We start from the raw sequence: 26,235 nt of genomic DNA on the forward strand, positions 1-26,235 counted from the left end.
TTGAGGATGTTGCACCTTCTGAACAATGAATGAAGGCCCGTGTGCAACTTGTTAAGAAGGTCCTGAGTAGTTTTCAGCATTAGTGGGAAGTTCAGAGCATAGATTCGGGACATTTTAGGGGGTATGTAGCTTCCTAGATATCTCAGAGCTGTTGTCGTCCACTTCAATTTGAAACTGGCCTGGAGATTCATGAGAAGGGGCTGCAGTTTACCTATCCGCATCGCTTAAAACTTGTCGAAATTGATTTCAAGTTCATATTTTGTGAAATTCGTGGAGGAGATTCGGGAGGGAGATTGTAGGGTTTGTGAGTGAGAACAGCATGTCATCGGTGTACGCCGAGACCTTTTGTTGGGTATCCCCGGTCGCCATACCCGTGATATCTGGGTTTAGACGTACAGTGCACAGGAGGGGCACCAGTGACAGGGCGAAGAGTAGCGGTGACAGGGGGCATCTCTGTCGCATCCAATTCATGAACGTGAAGGGTTCAGACAGTACACCATTGACTCTGACTCAAGCAGAAGGGGCAGAGTACAGTGTATGTATCCATTTGAGCATGGTGTCGCCGAACTACGCAAATGTTAAGACAGAGGACAGGAATAGCCAGTTCACCCTATCTGCATCTTTGCCCAGGAAAATGCCATACCATTCCCATTGACCACTTGTAAGAGGTTCAAGACTTTGATCGTGTTGTCTCTAGCCTCACAAGTTGGTACAAAGCCAACTTGGTCAAGGTGGATCAAGGTAGGAAGATGCTGTTGGATTCTGGAGGCCAGGTGTTGGATCCTGGTGGCCAGGAGTTTTGTGGTCCGTGTTGAGCAGCGAAATCGGCCTGTAGCTGCCGCATGAGGTGTGGTCCTTGCCTCCTTTGGGGATCACTGCTATATGTGCCGAGAGTGTATCACAAGAGAATGTCGTAGTGGATCCCAGGGCATAGAATTTATGCATGAATTTGCAGAGGGATGGTAGCAAGGCTTTATAGTATGAGATGATAAGACCATCTGGGCCTGGAGCTTTCCCTGGTTTATTGATTCCTATCATGCACTGAATCTCCTCTAGTGTGATAGGTTCATCCAATAGCTTGGTCACCTCAGCGGGCAATTTTGGTATTTGAGAGTTGACTAGGTAATCCGAAACCTGCGTCTGGGAGGGAGAGTCCCTTTAAAGATTATAAAGGGATGCATAGAACACTTGCAATTCCCTCGCTATCTATTTAGGAAGGGAAACTGTCTGGCCTGAGGATGACATTATATGCGGTATGTAATTTGCTAACATCTGATCTCTCAGGGTTTTGGTCTGGAATTTACCTTATTTATTGCCAGATTCATATGATATTTTTCAGCAGACATGTATTGCCGCTTTAAAAAGCATCAGGTCTGCAAATCTTTTCTGTAGTATCAGGAGTTCCGTCTCTAAAGAGGATGTCGGACATGTTTATGTCTGGCTTCCACCGAGTGTAAGTCATCAAGAAGAGAGGTCAGCTGTAGTGTACATTGTTTTTTGATTACGGATCCGTGCTTAATGAGCACTCCGCGGATCACTACCTTGTGTGCTTTACACACAATGCCGATGTTACTGTCTGGCATGTTTTTAGTCTGGAAATACCAATCCAATTCTCTGGTAACATCCTTGAGCACCTCTTTGTCTTGTAGGAGGTTTTTGTTCAACCTCCAATTTCTTGTTTTGGATGTGAGGCTATTGGTCAGTGTGTAGGAGAGTAGGATCAGTGTGTGGTCCGACCACATGAAAGACCCGATCAAGGAGTTCCAGACAGAGTGTAATTTGGAGTGTGGGATTAGAAAATAGTCAATCCTAGAATACTGTTCATGTGGTAAGAGGGGTGAAAAAGACATCAAGCGTCTATTAGTTGTGCCTTGTGTAAAGATTGCATGATGCATTTCTAAAGGCCAGGGAGTTGCGAGGAGCACCCTGAAGAGGTGTCCTCAGCTAGGATCAGCGAGGCGTTAAAGTCCCCCCCAAGTATCAGTTGTCCCCGTGAGAACTTGAGCAGAGAGTGCAGAGTCTTGGAAATATAGAAGTCTTGATGGGTATTGAGGGCGTAGAGGCTCTCCAAAGTAACCTTGACACCTCCAACCATACCTCTGAAGAACAAATACCATCCCCCCGGGTCTGCTTTTACATCCGCACAACTCTATGGGTCATTTCCAGAAATTAGTATAGACACACCTCATGACTTAGTGGACTCGGTGGAGTGATATACCACCAGGAAGAATTTGTTTTTCAGGACTGATAGCTTGCTTTTGCTGAATGAAAACGACATCTGTCTTCATGTGCCGCAAGTCGTGCAGTAACACGAGTCTCTTTTTAGGGACATAAAGACTCTTTGCGTTCAATGAGAGCACATTCATCAAAATAATGCTAATACACACTCCAGTATCAGACTGGTAATCGAGCGTTGGCCTATGAGGGAATGTGGTCAGCAATAGCCGGGGAGGAACTCACTGGCCACCCCGACCATAGTGGTTAGTGAGGTTGTGAAATAGACATGAGTAAACAATACATAAAAGGCATGTATACATATATAACAGGTACATTTTAGAACACGAGAAACACAGGAAGCACACAGGTTGGGGTAAACAAGAAAAAACGTTAAGAACTTCCCCCTTGTTGACCATGTAATTCTGATCCCCTCACCAGACGCCTAGGTCTAGAGTTGTCTCCCCCGTGGGCCTCCCTGAGTAGGGGGGTGCCCCCAGGGGGAGACAATGTGGGTGGGTTCAGGGTCTATCCCCTATGTCTAGTTTCAGCTGTCCCCTCAATCCCCCCCTTCAGGATCACACAATCACCCCGGCTACATCAGTATGCAGTGCACCTTGCAGGGGAGGAACTCCCCTCATAGACGAAGGGGCTCAGTGAGGAGCATCTGACATTCTAGAGCAGGTGCGCCGCCCATCAGTTGTCACGCACAGCACTGTCGGGTATCGTGCATGAGCAAAAACATTAAGGCCCAAAGTCTTTTAGATGAGAAAATTTGGTTTCAGAAGGTCCCCAGCAGCTCTCCCGGTGGGACTGGATCAACCAGCCCCCCCGGGGTGCACCCAGGGGCACCCCCCATTGCGATTAGAGTGAGGCACGTCCTCCCATGGTGCAAACACATACGAACTCCAGCATGGGGAGAAATATTAGGGCTCTAAGACCCTGGGGTTGCAAGAAGATGTGGGATCGGCACAGAGCATGTCCCATACCTAGGAGAAAAATAAATGTTAACAGGATCCATCATGCTAACCTGGAAAGGAAGAGAGTGTACATATGAGCATGGGCATATCCCCCTACAAGTCCATGAGAGCTGGTTGTGTGTCATGCCAGATAGTCATCAGAGTTATGAGCACCTGTCTTAACTCACAGGGGCTAAACATTAGGGGTCAAAGCCCCTGCAGATCTCCGGATTGCCCGTCAGGTGTGGCTAGTTCCCATGTGGTCCGGAAGGTGGCTGGGACCATTGGTGAAAAGCTCGGGGGGAGGGGGGGTCTGAGAGTGCAGCAGGCTGGGGGGGATCAGAGATGACACTAGACATCTCGGTGTGGAAGTCTCCCAACATCCACAGGTATAACAGGTATTGGGGGCTGTCAATTGGGGGGGTAAAAAGAAAAAGAAAAAACAAGAAGAAAACTAGCCTGTGGGGAGGTGGACAGTTAACCTGTGTGGAACAAATTGTCTGCACCCGGGAAGGGCGACTATGACTCACGTGACCTTTCCATGGATGGTGCCCAGGATTTCCATCTGGATAGCTGTAAGTGGGCAGGCTGGTTGTTCCAGTTTGCTGAGAGTCCCGAGTGTCCCGACGGCTGGGGGGTAAGCTGTAGCCAGTTCTGTACTTGTACAGGGTTAGCATCCTGGAAGGAGAAGAACGCAGGTAGCTCTACTGGGGAGCACAGGGTGGAGGAGGCCTGGGCTTTCCGGAAAGTGATGGCCAGAGGGTATCCCCACCTGTAGGTGCAGTCATGTCGCCTTGCTACTTCTAGGACCTGTTACAGTAGGGGTCGTCTCTGCAGCGTCGCTCTGGATAAGTCTGGGAGGATTTGAACGTGTACTCCATCAAATTCTATCCCTCCTTGTTTCCAGGCACTGCAGAGGATAAGCTCCTTCTGTAAGTAGCAGTGTAGCTGGCAAAGAATGTTGCGGGGCCTGTCAGGGTCTGATGAATTAGGCCCGAGGGCTCTGTAAACCTGGTCTATCTCCAATGACAGCAGAGGAGCTTCCATAAGCCTATGGAAGATGACTGTAACCGTCGCCGCCAGGTTCTCTGCTCTGGTGGCCTCTGGGAGGCCCCAGAGCCGTAAGTTGTTTTCAGTGGCTGCGATCCTCCAATTCCTTCAGGTGGAGCTGCATGTCCACGGCCGTGGTAATGTGGGAGGCCTGGGAGGGTTCCAGGGCTGACACTCTGTTCCAGGGAAGAGACCGACGCTTCGCCTGTGTCCATTCGATCTGTGAGGAAGTGCATCTTGGTTCTCACCTCTAGCATGTCTCTGCTGTGGGCCTCCTCTATGCGGAGGATAAAGGCCTCAATGTCTGACCTCATGGGGAGGGCCTGTAACATGGCACGGAGGTCTTCCTCCGGGTGGCTCGGGTACTGCGAGGGGCCCCGCGATGTCTGCCCGGAAAGCAGCCGGAGTCCCTGAGAGATGATTGGGTTCCAGAGAGAGAGTGAGGGGGGCAGACAGGGCTGTAGTGGTGCTGTCTTTCATGCAGGATGCATGTGGCGTGGCTACAATGACACCCGGCGATGTCCGCTGTGGGTCTCGGAAATAGCGATGGATTCCGCTTTGAGGCTGATTCCCACGGATTCCCAGGTGGAGTAGTCCCGGGTTGAAGATCAATGGGGCAATCAAAGGGATGATGAGAAGGCAGTTAGTAGCTTTTTTGTCCCAGAAGCATCAGAGACATGGTGACCTCAGCCATAGGTACAGAAAGAGATGGAAGCACCTTGGGAAGACAAGTTTGATGCATTGTGACCCCCAAAACTACACCTGACCAGAGTTCCAATCTAGATTGGTAGTTACAAAAACATTTGCCCTAAGACTAAGAATGACGGGGCAGGATTTTTGAGGCACAAGTTACTTAAAATCCTCTTATTTATTGATTCATATATGAAAAAAGGTAAAAGATTTTGTACATTATTCTATATCACATAAATATAGTATACAGAAAAAAAGAGACTTAAAAAAAAAATGCACAAACATTTCTCTGATGCACCAATACATCAGTTAAATAATGCATGTTTAGTTGTAGATGTAGACATTTTTCTTGAACGCTCAAAGCATTTCTAGGACATAGTCCTCTTCATCAGGAGAGTTATATGCGTGTAATATCATATGCCGTAAAAGCCATAAAATAGGATGAGTATAAGACAAAAATGCATGTTACATATTATATTGAAATGCATAAACAATAAAAAGTGCAAATGCATAAAATTGCATTTACCCCAGGACAGATGGAAGAGGCAAAGGAGTGCAAGGCCTGCATTTCTTCCATTGGACACCATGTTGGGCTGCTACAAAAATACAATGTTAATGTGATGAAATTCAGGGCATTGGACATCCTGTTTTACGACTTTATTTAGTGAATGATTTTCATGATATTCCATGCATGGAGCTCCTGATGAAAAGGGCTACATCCTAGAAACACGTTTACCTTCCAAGAAAAATAGGAAGAACAACGGGAGCCAGAGCAGCAGTAACTACAGCAGCAGTAGGAATGAAAGGAGAAGTGGTTGCAACTTGCAATTGGTCCAAACGAGAGGAACGTTCCTGCAAACATTGCATAATCAGCTCTTTATAGGCCTGCTGCACATCAACTCTCTGTGCTAAACACTGAAGCTGTTCATGTAGGAGTCTAAGCCCCAGCCTGCTTCTTCACCAGGGTCCCTGATGATGGGGATGAACTTGCAGCAAACTAGAACTAGGTATGCCCTGATGACAATGTAGAGACTATTCATATGTGCAGAGTATGAATGGCAGGTGACAGAAGAGAATCTGGGAAACAGGCTGAAGTCAGGGCGGGAAGCTGGCAAGCGAAAATGGTAGGCGAAGCAAGGGATTGTACATGAGTAGTCAGGCATAGAATACAAGAAATGCAAGGCAAACAGGAGGATAAACTAGGAAGCTGCTAAGGCAACACAGGCTGCACTGAGCATGTCTATATATAGGGAAGCAAACTGGAAGACAGGCCAGAAAGTGATAGGGAAAGGGATATAAATCAGCAATAGAGCAAACGATGGCCTGAGGTGAACACAGAAGCCAGCAACACATGTGAATGGAATCGCAGATCTAGCAGAATCACTGCAGCAAGGAGGTAAGAATTCCACAAACAGAAAACTGCAGGCTAGAACTGATAAAATACAAAGGGGTTGATTTACTAAAGGTAAATAGACTGTGCACTTTGCAAAGTGCAGTTGCACTCTGCAAGAGCAGTTGCTCCAGAGCTCATTAATAAAGCAGAAGTTCTACTGACTTCCATCATTCAATCACGTGCAAGCAAAAATGCTGTTTTTTTTCCCCTGCGCGTGGTTGGGTATTCTTTGGGAAGTAAAGCTTTACCTTATTTAGTAAACTCTGTAGCAACTGAACTTGCACAGTACAACTGCACTTTGTAAAATGCACAATCTATTTGTCTTTAGTAAATCATCCCCAAAGTTTCCTGTGAATTTCCAAGCGGTGCTCAGCCTAACTCAATTTGGTTCTGGCAGCAGACGGGTCCCTGTACCACTGCCGGAACACACCTATACACAACTTATACAGTGATCCCAGTGGGTGCATTTATTAGTGAAGGAAATAGTTTATTTAAACCACCTTGGTCCAAATTAACTATTTAAAGGTAATACAAATCTGGAGTTTACCTTTAATTTTGTAATCTGGTTTAGAAAAGGAATATATACCAAATTTCACGCCACTATGGACTATTTTAAGAATTGGCCATAACTAAAATTATTGTTTTCATTAAAATTATGTTGTTGACATCATTATAACACCAGAATTTTTGGGATGTAGTGCGCATAAAGATGCAAGCTGGTCAAAATCAATATATTTTTACAAATGCTGTTTAAACCATTTCATAGACTGAATAAAAAGTTTCTGTGCATTCTTCTAATCACTGATGTGATGCCGAATTAGAGGCACAGAGGGCCACATGTGCAGCAGCTTTTTGGCCTATTCCTGAAGTATGAAAAAGCCACATACAGTATATTTTACCATAGCAACAGTATCACAAACTGGAGATTACTCTTTAGCCCTTCAGCAGATGACTACAGATGACTACAGATGAGGCCCAAAAAAACATGTCTAGCACTAAAAGGTAAGTTGATGCTAAAGCATAATTTTAGAAAAATGTCTCACATACACTATAGTCTGCACACACAGGGTTGAATGCATTGGTTCCACAGGCAAATAAGGTCTTGCCACGCAAAAGGAGAACCTTCACAAAATTTTTGCACTCCTCCTATGGAAAGAAATAAAATAAAACTTCAGTTGTTTAAGGAGTTAAAAATGATAACAAAGGCAATGACAACTAATGTTATATACATGGACATTTTGGCATAAAATAAAAACAGGCATAATAAACTGTGTTTTTCCATACCCAAGAAGCTGCGGGTGTGAAGTGCAGATGGCCATAGAAGTGAATGCAACATATTTTCCATAATGCAAAAGTTCCACGTGTAGCACCCTCTAGTATGTGTGCTAGATGTAGGTTTCTGTTAGTGTAGGTACACCTATTTAGCTCAGGCTAAGCCTGAGTTGTGAATCTGGGTCAGGGATTAGTGACTCAGGGGCTGGATGACTTTGTGGTAGAAACTTCCAGAAACGGAGGGTGAGAGTTAGAAGGGGATGCCATGCATATGCATGGGGGTAGGGGAACACATTCTACTTGCACCTCCTTAGGGGTTGAGCTACATTTAAGGGCTCATCCGGGATATTGCCCACGGTAACAGAAAGAGCTGTGAAAATGTGAAATAGTCTCCCTCCAGAGGTGGTTCTAGCCAGCTCAGTAGATTGCTTTAAAAAAGGCCTGGATTCTTTCCTAAATGTACATAATATAACTGTGATCAAGGGAATGCCCGATTGCTTCGGGGGGGGGGGGGGAGTCAAGAAGGAACCTTTTCCCCTGCTGTAGCAAATTATAATTTTCACCTTCCTCTGGATCAACTGTGGGTATAGGATTGTGTATATGGAATTGTATGATTTTTTTTTTTATTATTGGTTGAACTTGATGGACTTTGGTCATTTTTCAACCTGACTAACTATGCAACCTGCACAGCTGTTTCTCCTAGCAACCAAAGATTCATTGAGTCTGAGAATTATGCTTTGCTTCCAGGACCGCTGAGGGTTAAAACCAGGGAGTCGGACTTATGTGCTCTGCCTATTGGTGACTGTGAACTCAAGTCAAGTGCCATTGTCCATAGCAACCATCAAGAGTTGCTGTTAAGTTAGTGCTGCACCGCATACCCAGTTGCCCCAAGCTGCAGCTAGTGTGGACACTTGTGATAAAAAAAAAATGCTATTCAGTGAGAATTGTGTTATGTGCTGTCACCCATGGCAACAACGGCAGGCAATTGTGCCCATGGATTACAAAATGTCCAGCGGTCTACTTAAGTCTGGGAAAAGTGACTGTATGCTGCAATGTCCTGCTGAGAACAGTAAAACAGTAGAACAGTGTACCAAAACGTCTACTGTTGCCCATGGTGATTGGGGTAAGCCAGAGGGTGTCTGCAGGAGGGGTCTATCAGTTGCCCAACCATGGTTGATGTTAAGGACTGTCCTAACCCTGCTAACTACAGTGTGATGTGTTACAGACCTTACTGTTCCTCATGGCAACCACAGTGAATGCTTGGTGCCCCCTGCTCTCAGTTGCTTGGGCACAGTGGGTGTCAAGCAGCATGTCCTGACAAGTCCTGCAAGTTTCAGTATGTGTATTACAATCACTAGTGTCCTTTCTGTGCCTGCAAGTTTCAGTGCATTCAACAAGGGGTTATTGCAGAGCATGTGGGAACAAGTCTGCTCATCAGAGCTGCAGGAGCCAGCCAGTCTGGTACATTGGAGGAGAAGCCACACCCCGGAGGAGACCCAGCATGCTCTGCTTGCAGAGAGAGGAGCAAGATGGATATTCTCTCGTCTTCTGTCCTGTGTATTGCTTGCCTAACAACGACTCTGATATCCAATCTGCTGACCACTGGCTTACTGACCTCTGTTACCATCCCCGACTATGCCTTCTGCTGTGACCTGCCTTGGTGCCTATCTGCTGTACCCAGCCTGCAGTACCTACCTACCTGTTGATCCAGTCTGCTGCACTTACCATTGCAATCTTCTTCCTCCCATGTGCAGTCTGCACCATCATCAGCGCTCCTGTCCTGAATCTGCCACCTAGGGGTTAAAATAGTGCAGACTAATTTCAGTGATTGGCAACAGGCTGCCTTATTTAAACACCTCAGCAGCACTGTGTCTTTGCTGTCTGATGTGCAGCTCATACCTGTTCCTGTGACTTCCTGTTCCTGTAATCCGATCTGTTTCCTGTGTTTGACCCAGCTTGTTTGACTATGATTGATCTCTGTTATCCTGACCCTGGCCTGCCTTGTAAACACGCTCAGCTCTACACTGCTTGATATCCTGTTGCCGAACTTTGCTTGTATCCTGACCATTCTCTGCCTGTTGTCTATATCTACAGCTGATCATCTGTTACCAAACCCGGCTTGTCTGACTACGTATTCAGTGTCTCCCCAGCTTACCATCCTGCTTCCTGTTTCCTGCTGCACCAGCTGAACTGACAAGACCAAAGACGAACCAAAGACGAACCAGGCACTGGGTTGTACGAGACAGCCTTCCCACTGCACGTCAGGCTCATCTGGCAGGAACGTAACAGTATCAGACAGCCATGTCTGAGCCTGCAAGTGGGAAGTCGGCCATGGATGACATCTGTCAGCACCTTGCAGCCCTTACCCAAGCAGTCAAATCTCTACAGGAGGTTTATACGCAACTGGAACAACGTATACAGACTGTAGCTACACCAGCAAGTGCTGCTACACCTTCTGCTTCAGGGACTGCTACTGCAGCAACCTCAGGGGTGATGTTGCCCCCTGAACCCAGAGTTCCAGCACCAGAGAAATTTTCAGGTGACCAGGGAAAATTTAGATCCTTCCGTAACACATGTGAACTGTACCTCGCCCTGCAACCTCAAACTTTCTCCCTTGAAGCCACCAAAGTAGGATTTATCATATCACTGCTTCAGGGTGAGCCCCAGTCCTGGGCTCATCGGATGTTGGAGAAGAACGATGTCTTGTTACAGTCCGCCTTCTTCGGTGCGATGGCCGAATTATACAATGACCCGCAACGAAGCACCACAGCAGAGGCTGCCCTTTATGCACTCCAGCAAGGCAGCAGAACGGCCGAAGATTATGTTACAGACTTTAGACACTGGAGTGCAGACACACAGTGGAATGACATAGCCCTGTGACACCAGTTCTGCTTGTGGTTATCAGAAGGTCTTAAAGACGAATTGGTACCTGTCAGAGTCCCAAATACCCTGGATGCCCTTATAACACTAACCATTCAAATTTACTGTTGGCTCCATGAGCGACGATCCGAAAGATCAGCCCAGCAGCCACGTCTGGTCTGGATGATGCCCCGGATCCCAGCTCCTACTCACTCTGCACCTGTTAGCTTCACTCCAGTTCAGCCAGCTCCTGTTACTATTGCCACTGAAGCAACGGAGCCTATGCAAGTTGGCCTAATACACCCCTCTCTGTCTCCAGAGGAATGCCTGCACCGACGACAGAACAACCTCTGCCTATACTGTGGGGAAGCGGGCCACTATGTACGTTCCTGTCCAACCAAGACATGTAAGTGGCGGATGTTTTCTTCAGTTAATAACTTTTCTTCATCTACCAACGCCACCAACCTAACCCTTCTCATCTCCTTCCAGCTGCTAGAAAGGGAAGTTCAAGTTACAGCGATCATTGATACCGGGGCCTGCAGTTTCTTCATCGATCTAAACTTTGCAACACAACAACGTATCCCCTTAAAACCTAAAGCACAAGGACTTTCTGTTTTTCTAGCTGACGGATCGTGTATCAAGTCCGGACCTGTGACCCAAGAGACATTTCCTTTACCTATGTTGGCCTCCTCCCAACATAAGGTAATCCTAAGCCTTGATGTCATCTCTTCCCCTCTATTCCCTGTTATTCTGGGCGTACCCCAGCTGCAGGCACATAATCCACGAGTTGACTGGGCCACAGGGAAAATTGACTTCCACTCAGCCAGTTGCCAGGAACACTGCCTTCCAAGATCCCCAGCTTCTTCTACAACACTACTTTGTGTGGACTCTGAGGTGCGGCAAGTCATACCTGAACCATACTATGAGTTCCTGGATGTCTTTAGTAAGGGAGGGGCTGACACCATATGACTGCCCAATTGAACTGCTTTCAGGGTCTGAAATCCCTTTTGGCAGAATCTACCCCCTCGCTGAACAAGAACAGGAGGCACTAAAAGAGTATATCCAAGAAAACTTGCAAAAGGGATTCATCCGGCCCTCTACCTCCCCAGCAGGAGCAGGAATATTTTTCGTTGAGAAAAAGGACCACTCCCTACGACTTTGTATGGACTATCGGGAGCTCAACAAAATTACAGTTAAAAACCAGTATCCAGGGGGGGTGTGGCCTGACTGAGCATGGAGTAGGACCTGCACACCCAGGGCTCGGTCTATTAATCCTGGTTTGCAGTGATCCTCCACTCCATTAATCCTCCCACCCGTGTGGGCCACTTGCCTGGGGACCCCCTACATACCCCACCTGTTTTTCGGCCTCCCAGCGGCCCGGTCGGAGCAGCGCCCTTCCGCGCGGCGGCCGCACTTAGGCGAGACCGCGGCTTTGGCCTACCCATGGAGGTCCGCGGCCATCTTGGCACACCCAGGCTCCGGACCAGCGCTGGGCCCTGTGCACGCCATCCTCCAATGCAGTCTGCCTAATCTATTATACAGCCATCCAACTGCCTGCACGGAGGGGTGAGTCTCCTACACTACTGTGATTAGGCAAGTTTTAGGCTCTGGCCTGTGCCTGGAGGTCCGCGGCCATCTTGGTACATCCCAGCCTTCAGCCATTACTGGGCCTTGTATCTGCTGTCCTCTCCCTTCTCTGTCTGCAATACCCTGACTGGCTAAACCTGTCACACGTAAGCCTCATACTATGTCCCCTCCGAAGAGCCAAAAATCTGCAGCGGAAAAGCTCGCACAGTACCGTCGGAATGAGGGAGAGGAGGCTGAGGAGGATGGTGTCGCTGAGAGGGCAGGAGGAGAGCGTGGGCAGGGAGACACGGATTAACTACTGGAAGCGATCACACTCTGCAGGACATCCCTCACTGCCCAGATTGAGGAAGTTAAAACGGACATATCTCTAATTAGACAAGATTTCCAGAAAATCTGTGAACGGGTCAAGGAGACGGAAACGCGTATCAGTGCGGTAGAAGATATCCTCCCGCCGATAAAGGCTAGATCTGAATGCATGCAGGGACAGATTAACCAGCTGCTCGCCAAGCAGGATGACATGGAAAATCGCCCGAGGAGGTGTAATCTCCGCTTCGTCGGTCTCCCGGAGGGAGCGGAAGGTAAAGACCCGACATCATTCCTGGAACAAATGCTGATAACCACGTACGGTCGGGAGGCCTTCTCACCCATGCTGGTGGTGGAAAGAGCTCATAGGATGCCAGCTAAGCCACCTCCTCAAGGGCCCCCCCCCCCGTACCTTTATTGCAAAACTTTTAAACTACAAAGATCGGGATGCTGCGTTGAGGCTGGCGAGAGAGAGGGGTAACATCCCGGTAGGAAACATCAAAGTGGCAATATTTCCTGACTTCTCGGCCGAGATACAGAGTCGTCGACAGTGCTTTATGGAAGCCAAACGCAGACTGCGCGACCGTCACCTGAAGTATTCTATGTTTTTTCCTGCACGCCTGAGAGTGGAACATGATGGCCGAGTATCATTCTTCTGGGATCCTCATGAGGTCATCTCCTGGCTGGAGCGCGGACCTGCACAGGGAAGGGGCGACTGACTGCACACCAGGTGAGCCATATGGCAAAACGCTACTGTTCCATATCTCCATCACCACTTGGCCTGACTTAATCACCCTTGCAACATAGTCACCCCGACTTACGCCCCACATTGGCGGATTCACGTTGTGCTTTGCCGGGCCGGGAGACAGGTGGACCTCGGTTTTTCTACTGACCCTACTGCCACAACCGTTGATATATAATCCTTCCTGCGACATACAGAGCACTGGGTTTCTAAAAAATCCTCCTGTGATTTTAGATATTTTGAGTGGACTTACTATATCTCATTGCCCCCCTCATGAGGGTCTTTTTTTGTACCCCTGAACTTATCTGCCACACGGGGCTGCAGAGGTGTGTTGGTCCTACAAGCCTCATGCATAGTGCAGTGAATTTATGCCCCACTAACCACTGGGAATTATGACTATGCAGATGAACAGAGCGACTGGGTCTCACTGCCTCTTCTCTATACTAACATGCGGTGGTAGCGCAATTAGGCCCCATTCTCATTCATCTTTGTGGTGGCTGGCTCGGAACCACTACTTGTCCCAGTGGCCGAAACTGTTCCTTATCTTCTCCTTACATGCGAAGTTACCTTTATTCCCAGATGGAAGTTTAAAGTTGTTAAGGGATCATGCCTACACAAGTTGGGGTGGGTGTAAGGCAGGGAGGGGGTTGTTCAACAGTTATTTTTGCAATTTGTAAATGTGCATACAGTGTTTTAGGAACCAAATATGGGAAAATGTATATCTGTTGAAGAGGTGCCGCACACAGTGTTTAATGTACTCCAGTTCTATTCTGTATTATATTTTTCACTAGGCCTAAAGATACGTGTCCTAGAGGTGAGGTTATGCCTTCTACACAGCACCATGGCAACTATAAAATTTCTCATGTGGAATGTGAGGGGCCTGCATGAGAAAATGAAGTACTCGGCTGCCCTTGCATTCCTCAAAAAACAATGTGCTGACAAAGTGGTGCTGGTCGAGACACATGTTGAGGGCAGACTCCAAATGGCCCTTCACCGCCCCTGGGTTGGGTGGGCGTACCACTCCACCTACATGACTCATGCTAGGGGTGTCTCATTATTGATAGCCAAATCGGTACATTTTGAACTCTGTGAACTTCTAACTGATCCCAACGGTCGGTATGTATTTCTTCATGCTAAGCTTTACGGTTAACCGTTCTTCTTTATCATGGCTTTCTACATACCTCCTCCCTTTAGTGTAACAGTGCTCCTAGATGGCTTTACCTTTATGTCCCATAACCCCACAATCCCGGCGATCTGGTTAGGTGACTTTAACACAACACTATGTCCGGCCCTGGATAGACTACAGACGTCGCAGGCAACAGTAGCCAGTGCTGATACGACTAAATTCTCTAAACTCATCTCCACCTTTCATCTTGTAGACACATGGAGGCACAACTTCCCATACACTCGAGCCTATTCCTGTTTCTCTCCTACTCACAACTCTATGTCCCGCATAGATTTCATTCTTGTATCCCACACCCTAGCTCCACGGAACCTAGAAACAGCGTTTTGCCCCAGGTTACTATCTGACCACAGTCCGTACTGGACCACCCTCAGCATCCCCATTGATAAACCACCAAGACCATGGTGATTGAACCCGTTCTGGCTCTCACTGCTTCCAGAGGATGGTGGGCTCATCACCCAATGGAAGCAATACTTCTTGGAAAATGATCACACAGCATCTGTTGCTGCAATATGGGATTCATTTAAAATGTACACCCGTACTACCCTGATCTCACACTCCACTATACGAAAGCTCGTCAAAAGCTCTTCTTTACTAAGCAGAAACTCTTTGAATATGGCGAAAAGGCAGGCAAGCTCCTCACATACCTAGTGCATAGCGAAGACAGGCCCCCAGTTGTCATTACCCTACATGGCCCGGGGGGGGATTTAGATCACGGACCCACGCAGTGTTACCTCTAAGTTCAGAGAGTTTTTTGTGGATCTATATAAAACAACAGTGACAGACCCGACAGACGTATGGACCACTTTCCTTAACAGCATTACCTTCCCCCAGTTGACAAAAGAACAAACAGATTCACTTGAGGCACCCCTTACCACGGAAGAAATAGATGCTGCGATCTCCAGCTTTGCTAGATCCAAATCCCCTGGATCTGATGGCCTCCCTGTTGAATTTTACTCCCAATTTAGAGAATTACTAACTTCCAAACTGCTTGCACTATTCAATCACCTATTTGAAACCTTCACCCTGCCCCCCTCCATGTGGATAGCAACAATAGCCCTCATCCCCAAACCTGAGAAGGACCCACGCTCCCCCGAATCCTATCGACCTATTTCCCTACTGCAAGTATATATAAAAATACTAGCTAAAGTACTGTCCCTTAGATTAAACCAAGTCATTCTGTCCCTCATACATGTAGATCAAGCAGGCTTCATGCCAGGCCGCAACACATCCTTTAAGCTACGCAAACTGTATATTAACCTGCAAGCAGAAGTTGAGTCACGGGTGGTGGTGACTAGGGATGAGCCGAACACCCCCCGGTTCGGTTCGCACCAGAACTTTCGAACAGACCCCAAATTCGAACGAACTTTAGAACCCCCATTGAAGTCTATAGGACTCGAACGTTCGAAATTAAAAGTGCTAATTATAAACGGCTAATATGCAAGATACTGTCCTAAAAAGGGTTTGGGGACCTGGCTCCTGCCCCAGGGGACATGGGTCAATGCCTAAAATGTTTTTAAAAATGGCAGTTTTGGCGGGAGCACTGATTTCAATGACGATTAAAGTGAAAAAAAAAAAGTTAAATATTCCTTTAAATATGGTGCCTGGGGGGGTGTCTGTAGTATGCCTGTGAAGTGCCATGTGTTTCCCGTGTTTAGAACAGTCCCTGCACAAAATTACATTAAACGGAAATAACACCATTTAAAACTGCTTGCGGTTTTAATGTTATATCTGGTTCCTGCAATGTGGTTGAAAATCATTGAGAAAAATGGCATGGGTAGCCCTCCCTGCCCATTACCAGCCTATTTGGGTCTTGTACGCATATTAAGGGGAACCCTGTACCCATATTAAATAAAGGAAATGCGCGTGGCCCCCAGGCCCTATATACTCAGAACAGCAGTATACAGGCGGTGCAAACAAGACAGGGACTGTGTAGGTTTGTTGTGTTAAGTTGAATCTGTTTGTAATTTTCAACTGGTACATTTTTTAAGTGTAGCTCCAGTCAAAAAAACTATTTTTAAGCTTTTTGGAAAACATAGGGAAGGGTTATCACCCCTGTATAATTAGTTTTGTCGTCCATCTTTTTTCATCTCACTTGCTGTTGTCTCCTTCCCTTTGCAAGTAGGAGATGTTTGTAAGTTGGATGTTTGAAAGTAGGGGCCTGCCCTATATGCTCTGCAGAAATGGCGGAACAAGGTGTTGGTTTTGCCACAACATTGTAAGCCCTCAAGTGACTCTTGGTGGGCGCTGGAGCGCCCTGCTGTGAACGATTATATCAAGAATTGTAATTACATGCCATTGTTGAACAGTGGTAGAAAAATGTACCTTTGGTGGTTGTGGTGCTGGTGCCACAACACTATAAGTCCTCACCGTTACTTTGAGTGGGCACAGGAAGGGGCCCTCCTGTGAAATATTATATCAAGAATTATAATTACATGTCCCTGTTAAACAGGGGGAGAAAAATTTGGCCTTAGGCACTGCTGCTGGTGCCACCACAGTGCAACCTCTCCCATATACTCTAGTTTTATTGCAGGAATTAGCCCTGCTGCAAAGCATTGCATCAAAAATTGTAATTAAACGCCCCTGTTAAACAGGGGCAGAAAAATTGGGCCTTAGGCACTGGTGCTGGTGCCACCACACTGCAACCTCTCCCATATACTCTAGTTTTATTGCAGGAATTAGCCCTGCTGCAAAGCATTGCATCAAAAATTGTAATTAAACGCCCCTGTTAAACAGGGGCAGAAAAATTGGGCCTTAGGCACTGGTGCTGGTGCCACCACACTGCAACCTCTTCCATATACTCTAGTTTTATTGCAGGAATTAGCCCTGCTGCAAAGCATTGCATCAAAAATTGTAATTAAACGCCCCTGTTAAACAGGGGCATAAAAATTGTGCTCATGGCATCAACCAGAACCAGAAATGTTCTTCCAACATATCAGCGGAGGAGGAAGAGGATAGACAATCAACATAACAGGACAGTCACTCAGCATCAGCATAGGCAGTCTTGAAGGGATGTGATATTTCAAAAAAAATTATTCTGTTACATCAGCTTCAGGTGCTTGGTAGCTGTGGGTGATCCAAGACTGATTCATCTTGATGAAGGTCAGTCGATCAACTGATTCGGTAGACAGCCGCACCCTGTGATCGGTAACAAAGCCACCAGCAGCACTGAAGGTGCGTTCCGAAAGAACGCTGGATGCAGGACAGGCCAGTAGCTCAATTGCATACTGTGCAAGCTTTGGCCAGTGATCCATCCTCAAGACCCAGTAAGCCAGAGGATTTTCGGTGGGAAAGGTGTCCAAGTCTGACCTTGCCCCTAGGTATTCCTGCACCATGTAAATCAGACGCTGGCGATGGGTGCTGGAACCGATCATACCTTGGGGCTGCGGACTAAAAAATTGTCTGAAAGCATCAGTCAGACGGCCACCTTCTCCACCGCTCCTTCTGACCGATGCCTCAGCAACACGTTGTCCAGGACCAGGAGTTTGTAACCTCCCAGTCTCTGGGAACGCGTTGCACAGACCTTTCTGCAAGGCCTCCCGGAGATGTCTCATCCTCTGCGATGGCAAGATAAGGTCGGCAACCTTACCCTTGTACCGTGGATCAAGGAGAGTGGCCAGCCAGTAATGGTCCCTCTCCTTGATCCGAAGAATATGAGGATCCTTCCGCAGGCTTTGCAGGATCAGGGAGGCCATGCAGCATAGGTTAGCTGAGGCATTCGGTCCGGAGTCCTCTGGGTCACTAAGGACAACATGATCCGCAGCTACCTAATCCCAGCCACGTACAAGTCCACGTGTTTCTTGGGACTGTAAATCATCCCTACAAGACTGCTGCTGCTGCTGCTGATGCTGAGTGCCAGCCTCCCCCTCCATGCTGACACAATCATCCTCCTCCTCCTCTTCCTCCTCCTCATCCTCTTCCTGTGTGATGGGTGGCACAGCAGGAACACTGTCTGGATAAAGGGGGCCTTGAGAGGCAAGGAAGTCCTCCTCTTCCTGCCTCTGTTCTGCCTCAAGTGCCCTGTCCATTATTCCACGCAGCGTATGCTCCAAGAGGTGGACAAGAGGTACAGTGTCACTGATGCATGCACTGTCACTGCTCACCATCCTTGTGGCCTCCTCAAACGGTGACAGGACAGTGCATGCATCCCTGATCATGCCCCACTGGCGTGGTGAGAAAAAAACGAGTTCCCCTGACCCTGTCCTGGTGCCGTAGTCGCACAGGTACTCATTGATGGCCCTCTGCTGCGTGTGCAGCCGCTGCAGCATGGCCAACGTTGAGTTCCATCTGGTGGGCATGTCACATATAAGGCGGTTCTTGGGCAGGTTCAACTCCTTTTGGAGCTCAGCCAGCCGAGCACAGGCATTAAATGATCGGCGGAAATGCACACAGACTTTCCTGGCCTGCTTCAGGACATCCTGTAAGCCGGGGTACCTGCCCAAGAACCGCTGCACCACCAGGTTAAGGACGTGAGCTACACAGGGCACATGGATCAGTTGTCCCTGTCGGAGGGCGGAGAGGAGGTTGGTGCCATTGTCACAAACCACCATTCCTGGCTTAAGCTGGCATGGCGTCAACCACCTCTCGGCCTGCCCCTGCAGAGCTGACAAAACATCCGCCCCAGTGTGGCTCCTGTCCCCCAAACAAACCAGCGCAAGCACGGCATGGCATCGTTTTGCCTGCGTACTTGCGTAGCCCTGGAACGCCTAGGAAGCACCGCTGGTTCTGAGGACAGAGCACTGGAAGAGGCCATGGAGGAAGAAGAAGAGGAGGGGGTGGAGGAGAGAGGTGTGTCACAACCAATAGTAGCATTTTGGAGGCGTGGTGGCGGAACAACCTCCAACACTACTGCACCTTGTCCTGCATCCTTCCCAGCTGCCAGAAGAGTGACCCAATGGGCCGTGAAAGACAGGTAACGTCCCTGTCCATGCCTGCTGGACCATGAGTCAGCGATAATATGCACCTTACCGCTGACCGCCCTGTCCAGCGAGGCAAGGACATTGCCTTCCACATGCCGGTAGAGAGCCGGAATCGCCTTCCGTGAGAAAAAGTGGCGTTTGGGGACCTGCCACTGAGGAACATTGTACAAACGGAAGGGGGCCGAGTCTACCAACTGAAAAGGCAGCAGTTGAAGTGCTAGCAATTTAGCCAAGCTAGCATTCAACCGCTGGGCATGGCTGGGAGTGAACTTCTTTCGCCGGTCCAGCAGCTGGGGCAGGGACATTTGCCTGCTATAATCGGACGTGGGTGTACCGCTAGCAGAGTTCCCGGAAGCACTTGGCTGTGACACACCTAATTCTACACCTTCATTCCTCTCAGAGCAGGTTTCAGAGAGGACTGAAGGTCTAGTGGGGTTGGAGATGCCAGCTGATGAGGAGCAAGGAGAGGTCCGCTTTGTTCTTTGGTGTGGGTCTTTGAGGTACGCTTGCCAACGAGCTGCATGGCAGGTCAACATATGTCTGGTCAAGCATGTGGTGCCCAAGCGGCTGATGTTTTGGCCACGCGAGATACGCTTGAGACATATGTTGCAAATAGCAGCGGTGCGATCTGATGCACTCGTCTCAAAAAAGGCCCACACCAAAGAACTTTTAGAATAACGCGCAGAGGCAGCGCTCTGCACAGGCGGAGCTCTGCGGTGTGATTCAGTCGGTGTGCTGCCCCTAAGCTGGCCCCCGGAGGGCATCCTGCCTCGTTGGACATGTGCCTCCTCCTCCTCCTCCTCCTCCTCCTCCTCTCTACTTCCAGGCACCCACGTGGAGTCAGTGCCCTCATCATCCCCTCCCTCTTCATCACTGTAGCAAACCTGGCAGTATGCTGCAGCTTGTGGAACATAACTGCCAGATTGCTGTCCTTCTTGAGCATCCCCTCTCTCTGCGCTCACGCTACTGCCTTCCTCTAGCTGAGTGTCATCATCAGAGCCCACAAAACACTGGGCATCCTCCTGGAGAATGTACCCAACACTGTGCTCAAAGAGTTCAGGAGACTCCTCAGGAGGACGTGGTGGGTCTAGGGAAGGAGTCACTGATGATGACATTGAGAGGAGGGAAGACGATGCGTTGGCAGCTGCTTTGCTACTACCCTGAGACTGGGTGAGAGAGGATGAGGAGGATGAAGAGGGCTTGGTCATCCACTCTACCAAGTCGTTGGCATGTTGCGGCTCAACATGTCCAGCTGCCGAAAAGAAGGACAAGCGTGTCCCATGGCCATGTGCTGATGACAATGCACCGCGTCCACGACCAGCACTGTTGTCTCTAGACACAGAGCCTGCTCGCCCTCTTATCGGCTCGCGCCTGTCTGCCTCTCCTTGCTGGCCTTCCAGACATGGTAATGGCCTGAAGGGAGTTGGGTAAAAAAGCAGTTGGATAGTGTATATTGTGCTAGAGGCACACAACACCCACTAACTCCTGCAGATGCCTTTATTATAGAACACCAGAGATAAAGGGGTATATACAGATGTATACTGTGCTGTGCTGGAGGCACACACAACTTCCAATAACTCCTGCAGATGGCAAGTGGGCTCAAATAGAGAACAGCTATGTAGGTGGATATAGTGGTATGTACTGGGTACAGAGCACGCAGACAGCACGTACTAGCTCCTAACACTACTGACTGCAAGCTCTATTATAAAAGATAGATCACTAGCTATATAGGTGAGGTGAATATAGCGGTGTATACTGCGGTCAGGGCACACAGACAACAACCACTACACAACAGCAAGATCGAAAATCGGGCGAAAATGATCGGTGTGCACTGTGTTGAAGGTACACAGAACACCCACTGCTTCAGACGCCAACACACTACACAAGGCCGCCGCGCTGGCGGCCTTATGTAGTGTGGGGCGTGCACTACACAGCCTGAGCTATGATTGGCCACAGGCATCCTGCCTGTGGCCAATCATGGCTCACCTCGCTGCTGGTGCTGCGATTGGCCAAGCATGCGGGGTCACAGTGCATGCTTGGCCAATCATGAGCCAGCAATGCACTGCGCCATCGCAGTGCATTGTGGGCCATGAGCGCCACACGAATTTGGCGCGAACGGACCAAAATGTTCGGACTTCGCCGAACGGACGAACAGCCGATGTTCGAGTCGAACGTATGTTCGACTCGAACACGAAGCTCATCCCTAGTGGTGACACTGGATACGGCAAAGGCGTTCAAATCGGTGGAGTGGAGCTATCTCTGGAGCTGCTTGGAGGAATATGGCTTTGGACCACGTTTCATCAAGTGGGTTCAACTGCTGTATCAGGCGCCCACGGCCCGGGTAGTGGCCAATGGCTGGCCGTCTCGAATGTTTGACCTCAGCAGAGGCACGAGACAAGGCTGCCCTCTTTCACCACTATTATACGCCCTGGCCGCGGAACCCTTGGCCATGTCCATCCGAGCTAACCCAGAGATCAGGGGACTGAGCCATGGCACCCTAAGCGAAAAGATCAGCATGTATGCTGATGACACACTGCTATACCTGGCGGACTCGGGCCCCTCTCTGCAGGTGGCTCTTCAGACAATCGAGAGATTTGGGACCTTTTCTGGGTTAAAAATCAATTGGGGGAAGTCCCAAATTCTTCCACTTGACAGCTTCCCACCGACTGAATTTCAGGACAGTCTGCCATTACAACGAGTCAGTGTCATTAAGTATTTGGGGGTGTGTGTCTCCAGATCACCGACGGACTATACACATTTAAATTTAAGCCCTCTAATTTCCCACGTTCAATCCAAACTGTGGGCCTGGGCCCGTCTGCTGCTGGGGATTTGGGGGTAGGATAATCTTATTAAAATAGTCCTTTTACCCATGATACTCTATATCCTCTGGCACTCCCCGGTGTACTTACCCCTGAAGCATTTTAAATCCCTTGAGGCCCTGCTCAAACCCTTTGTGTGGGGAACCAACAGACACAAATTAGCTTGGCAGGCGCTTAAAAGCCCCACGGACCTAGGGGGCACTGCCCTTCCCGATTTTAATCTATATTATATCACGTCAAAATTATCCCAACTGTATCATATTGACAAGATGGACACTGAGCGGTTTCTCCAACTGCTCTGCCCGAGATGGGCTCAACGCACTGTAGACTCAATTTACGCGCTGGCGATGGGCTCTAGCGGTGCGGGTCAGGGGGACAACAGACAGACCTTGTTATACCATTACAGACGCATTTGGGACTTAGCTTCCGCCAAGCTAGGGATACCACTCTATAATGATTATACTCCATTATGGTACAATAAAACTTTGTCGGAATTTCTAAGACTTCCCGATAAAGACCTTTGGTTTACTTATGGTATTCTCTATATGCACCAATTGTTTGTCGACAGAACCTTTAAAACCTTTGCCACGCTTAGCAAAGAATTTTTACTTCCATGATCCATGCTCTTTCAATTTCTACAGATGAGACATGCGGCTCGGGCTCAGTTTTTTGGAATCCGCACCACAGTCTACCCCTAATGCACTTATGGCCATAATCAAGAGCTCTGATCCCCGTAAATTAACCTCGTCCTTCTATGACATGTTTACTACCCCAGTTTCCACCAAATTGGCATACAAACCTAAACCTCGTTGGGAAAGGGTGATAGGCCCTCTGGAGGATGTGGAATGGGAGGAGTCTTTGGAATCCTGTAAGGCTGTCTCACCCAAAATCACTGACAGACTGACTCAAATTTATATTATCCACCAGGCATATCTCACCCCCCTGCGGGTTGCCAGATATAGAAGCTCTCAATCTACCGTCTGTCAGATGTGTGGGAAGGAGGTGGGTACATTCTTTCATTTAATATGGTCGTGTCCCAAAATACAAGGCCTCTGGGCGCAAGTTGTCACCTTTCTACATGATGATGATGAATAATAAAATAATTTAAAAATATATTGAAAAAATATCAGTTAGTTGATATATGGAGGACACAACATCAAATGGAAAAAAACTATACATATTATTCTAATATTCAAAATTCATACCATAGACTGGATTACTTCTTTATTAATCAGCATGGTATGATGATGACGCCAGTGACGGAGATTGGGGGGTTTTTATGGTCAGACCATGCCCCAATATTTGTAGATCTTAGAATAAATAAAATAGAGAAAAGGAATGGAGTATAGAGATTAAATGACAACTTAATTAAAGATAAAAAATGTGAAAGGGAAATTCAACAAAATATAAAATAATTTTTATTAGTCCATGAGAGAGATGAAACCTCAATCCCAATTCAATGGGAAGCATTAAAATGTGTTTTGAGGGGAATCTTCGTCAAGCATGGATCAAGAATAAAATAAGAAAAGGCTCAAAGAAAATGTCAATTAGAATTGGAGATTGAAAGCTCGATAAAGTTACATAAGCAAAATATGGACTCAGTAGTTAAAATAAAATTAAAGGAGAAACAAATGGAGATGCAATCGGTACTTGACGAGGAATCTCTTCAGATAAGGGATAAAAATAGAGCACAATGGTATAAATACGGAAATAAACCCAGAAAAATTTTGGCCAGAAAACTGAAAAAGCAGTTGCCTCTGAGTCATATAGAGAAAATAATTAAAACAAAATGGGGAACTGACATATGACCCAATAGAAATATCCAAAATGTTTCATAGTTATAATTCTAAACTATATAACATCAAAGAGCAGCTGAAAGGTAAGGAAAGAAGGGATAAAAAAGAGATGAAATAAGAAAATATAGAGGAGGAAATATCAACAGATGAGATACAGCAAGTAATTACAGAATTGGCACTAGGAAAAAGCCTGGGTCCAGATGGGTATACCGCTAGATTTTATAAATCATTTAAGAATTTAATTATACCTATACTAAAAAAAGTATACAACTCTATATCGGAAACTCAGTTGTTTGCGGTACAAAGTACGGAAGCCCATATAGTATTAATACCAAAACCTGAAAAAGATAATTCGTTATGTAAGAACTATAGATCCATATCTTTGACGAAATTAGATATGAGAATATACTCAAAAATTTTAGCAAAAAGGATAATGGGTATAACACCAGAGCGTATAAATCTGGAACAGACAGGATTTATGAAAGGAAGAGAAACAAGAGATAATAATATAAAAACATGTACATTGTTGGAATACGCTCAGAGAACTGCCATCCCAACATGCCTTCTGGCGATAGATGCCGAGAAGGCATTTGATAGGGTGGGATGGCAGTTCTTAGAGGAAGTATTAAAGCAAATAGGGCTGGGTTCAAAAATGTTAGGAAGGATCGTAGCATTATATAAAAACAAATGGAATATATAAAAATCTCTAATGGTACTCGACAAGGGTGTCCTTTATCCCCCCTACTGTATATATTAATAATGGAACATCTTATGGAGGCTATAAGAAAAAATGAGGATATTAAAGGGATAAAGGTTAGGGATAAGGAATATAAAATGGCTGCATATGCAGATGATCTTTTGGTATATGTAACCAATCCTATAATAACTATTCCAAACCTAATAAAAGAACTGGATAGATTTGTGGAAGTGAGTAATTTTAAATTAAATTATGACAAATCCGAAGTAATGAGTATTGCATTAAAAGAAAAAATGCAAACAACATTACAAAAAGGATTTCTCTTTCAAATGGAAACAAGACGCAATTAAATATTTGGGAATATATATACCAAAAGATCTAAAACAACTACGGGATATGAACAATAGGGGGGCACTTCATAAGATAAAAGGAATATTAGGAAAATATGATAAAATAACATACTCATGGTTAGGGAGAATAAATATTGTAAAGATGGAAGTTTTGCCAATTATGTTGTATGTTTTCAAACGCTTCCAATTATACCAGAAAATAAATTGATGAGGGAAATGGGAAGGATAGTTGAAAGTTTTATATGGTCCTATAAGGTCCCTAGAGTACCGTATATACTCGAGTATAGGCCGACCCGAATATAAGCCGAGGCCCCCAATTTACCCCCAAAAAAACTGGCAAACTTATTGACTCGTGTATAAGCCGAGGGTGAGACATGCCTGTCCATCCCTGTGTGTGTGTCCGTCCATCCCTGTGTGTCCGTCCATCCCTGTGTGTCCGTCCATCCCTGTGTGTCCGTCCATCCATCCCTGTGTGTGTGTGTGTCCATCCATCCATCCATCCCTGTGTGTGTGTGTCTCCATCCATCCATCCATCCATCCCTGTGTGTGTGTGTCTCCATCCATCCATCCATCCATCCCTGTGTGTGTCTCCATCCATCCATCCATCCATCCATCCCTGTGTGTGTGTGTCTCCATCCATCCATCCATCCCTGTGTGTGTGTGTATCCATCCATCCCTGTGTGTGTGTGTGTCTCCATCCATCCATCCATCCATCCGTGTGTGTGTGTCTCCATCCGTGTGTGTGTGTGTGTGTGTCCAGCCTACCTGTGTCCCGAGCCTTTGTCCCGAGCCTCCGTCCCGTGTCGTGCCTTGCCTTCGTCCCGTCCCGTCCCGTCCCGTCCCGTGCCGTGCCTTGCCTTGCCTCCGTCCCGTGCCCTCTTCGTCGGCGGCCATTGTAAAATTCAAAAGCCGCGCCTCCTCCTTCGCCTGTGATAGGCGGAACACTGAATTTCCCAGCAGCCTGTGTTCCGCCTATCACGGACGTCGTATCATCCTCGTCCGTAGTACGAGGATGAGACGACGCCCGTGATAGGCGGAACACAGGCTGCTGGGAAATTCAGTGTTCCGCCTATCACAGGTGAAGGCGGAGCCGGAGGCGCGGCTTTTGAATCATAGAATGGCCGCTGTCTGTCTGCTCGACACGCTGATCGAGCGGGCAGACAGCGATGACTCGAGTATAAGCCGAGGGGGGCACTTTCAGCCTCAAAAAAGAGGCTGAAAATCTCGGCTTATACTCGAGTATATACGGTAAATAGGAAAGTACTAATTAGAACAAAAAAGAAAGGGGGACTAGCAATGCCAGACTTTCTCAAATATTCACAAGCAGCCTCATTAATGAGAATAATTGATTGGCACCATAATGAGAAAAAGAAACAATGGGTTAAACTAGAAGAAGATATGA

The 26,235-nt window shown here is 47.3% G+C and overlaps 1 protein-coding gene across 10 annotated transcripts in view; it reads right to left on the reverse strand.

Moving 5' to 3' along the window:
• The window catches only part of SEMA6B (semaphorin 6B), a 1,482,347-nt gene that overhangs the window by 821,776 nt on the left and 634,336 nt on the right, over positions 1-26,235 (reverse strand). For 8 of the 10 annotated variants that reach the window (XM_077475756.1, XM_077475755.1, XM_077475758.1 and 5 more), the window contains one exon: positions 7,354-7,452. The exons of the other annotated variants lie outside the window; for them this stretch is intronic. In XM_077475756.1, coding sequence (XP_077331882.1) covers positions 7,354-7,452 — 99 coding nt within the window. The remainder of the gene's footprint in view (positions 1-7,353; positions 7,453-26,235) is intronic. 10 annotated transcript variants of the gene reach the window in all.

Source organism: Lithobates pipiens, unplaced genomic scaffold (genome assembly GCF_037356315.1).
Source record: "Lithobates pipiens isolate NorthernLeopardFrog02 unplaced genomic scaffold, aLitPip1_a1.2 Scaffold_13, whole genome shotgun sequence".
In the NCBI taxonomy this organism is placed as follows: domain Eukaryota; kingdom Metazoa; phylum Chordata; class Amphibia; order Anura; family Ranidae; genus Lithobates; species Lithobates pipiens.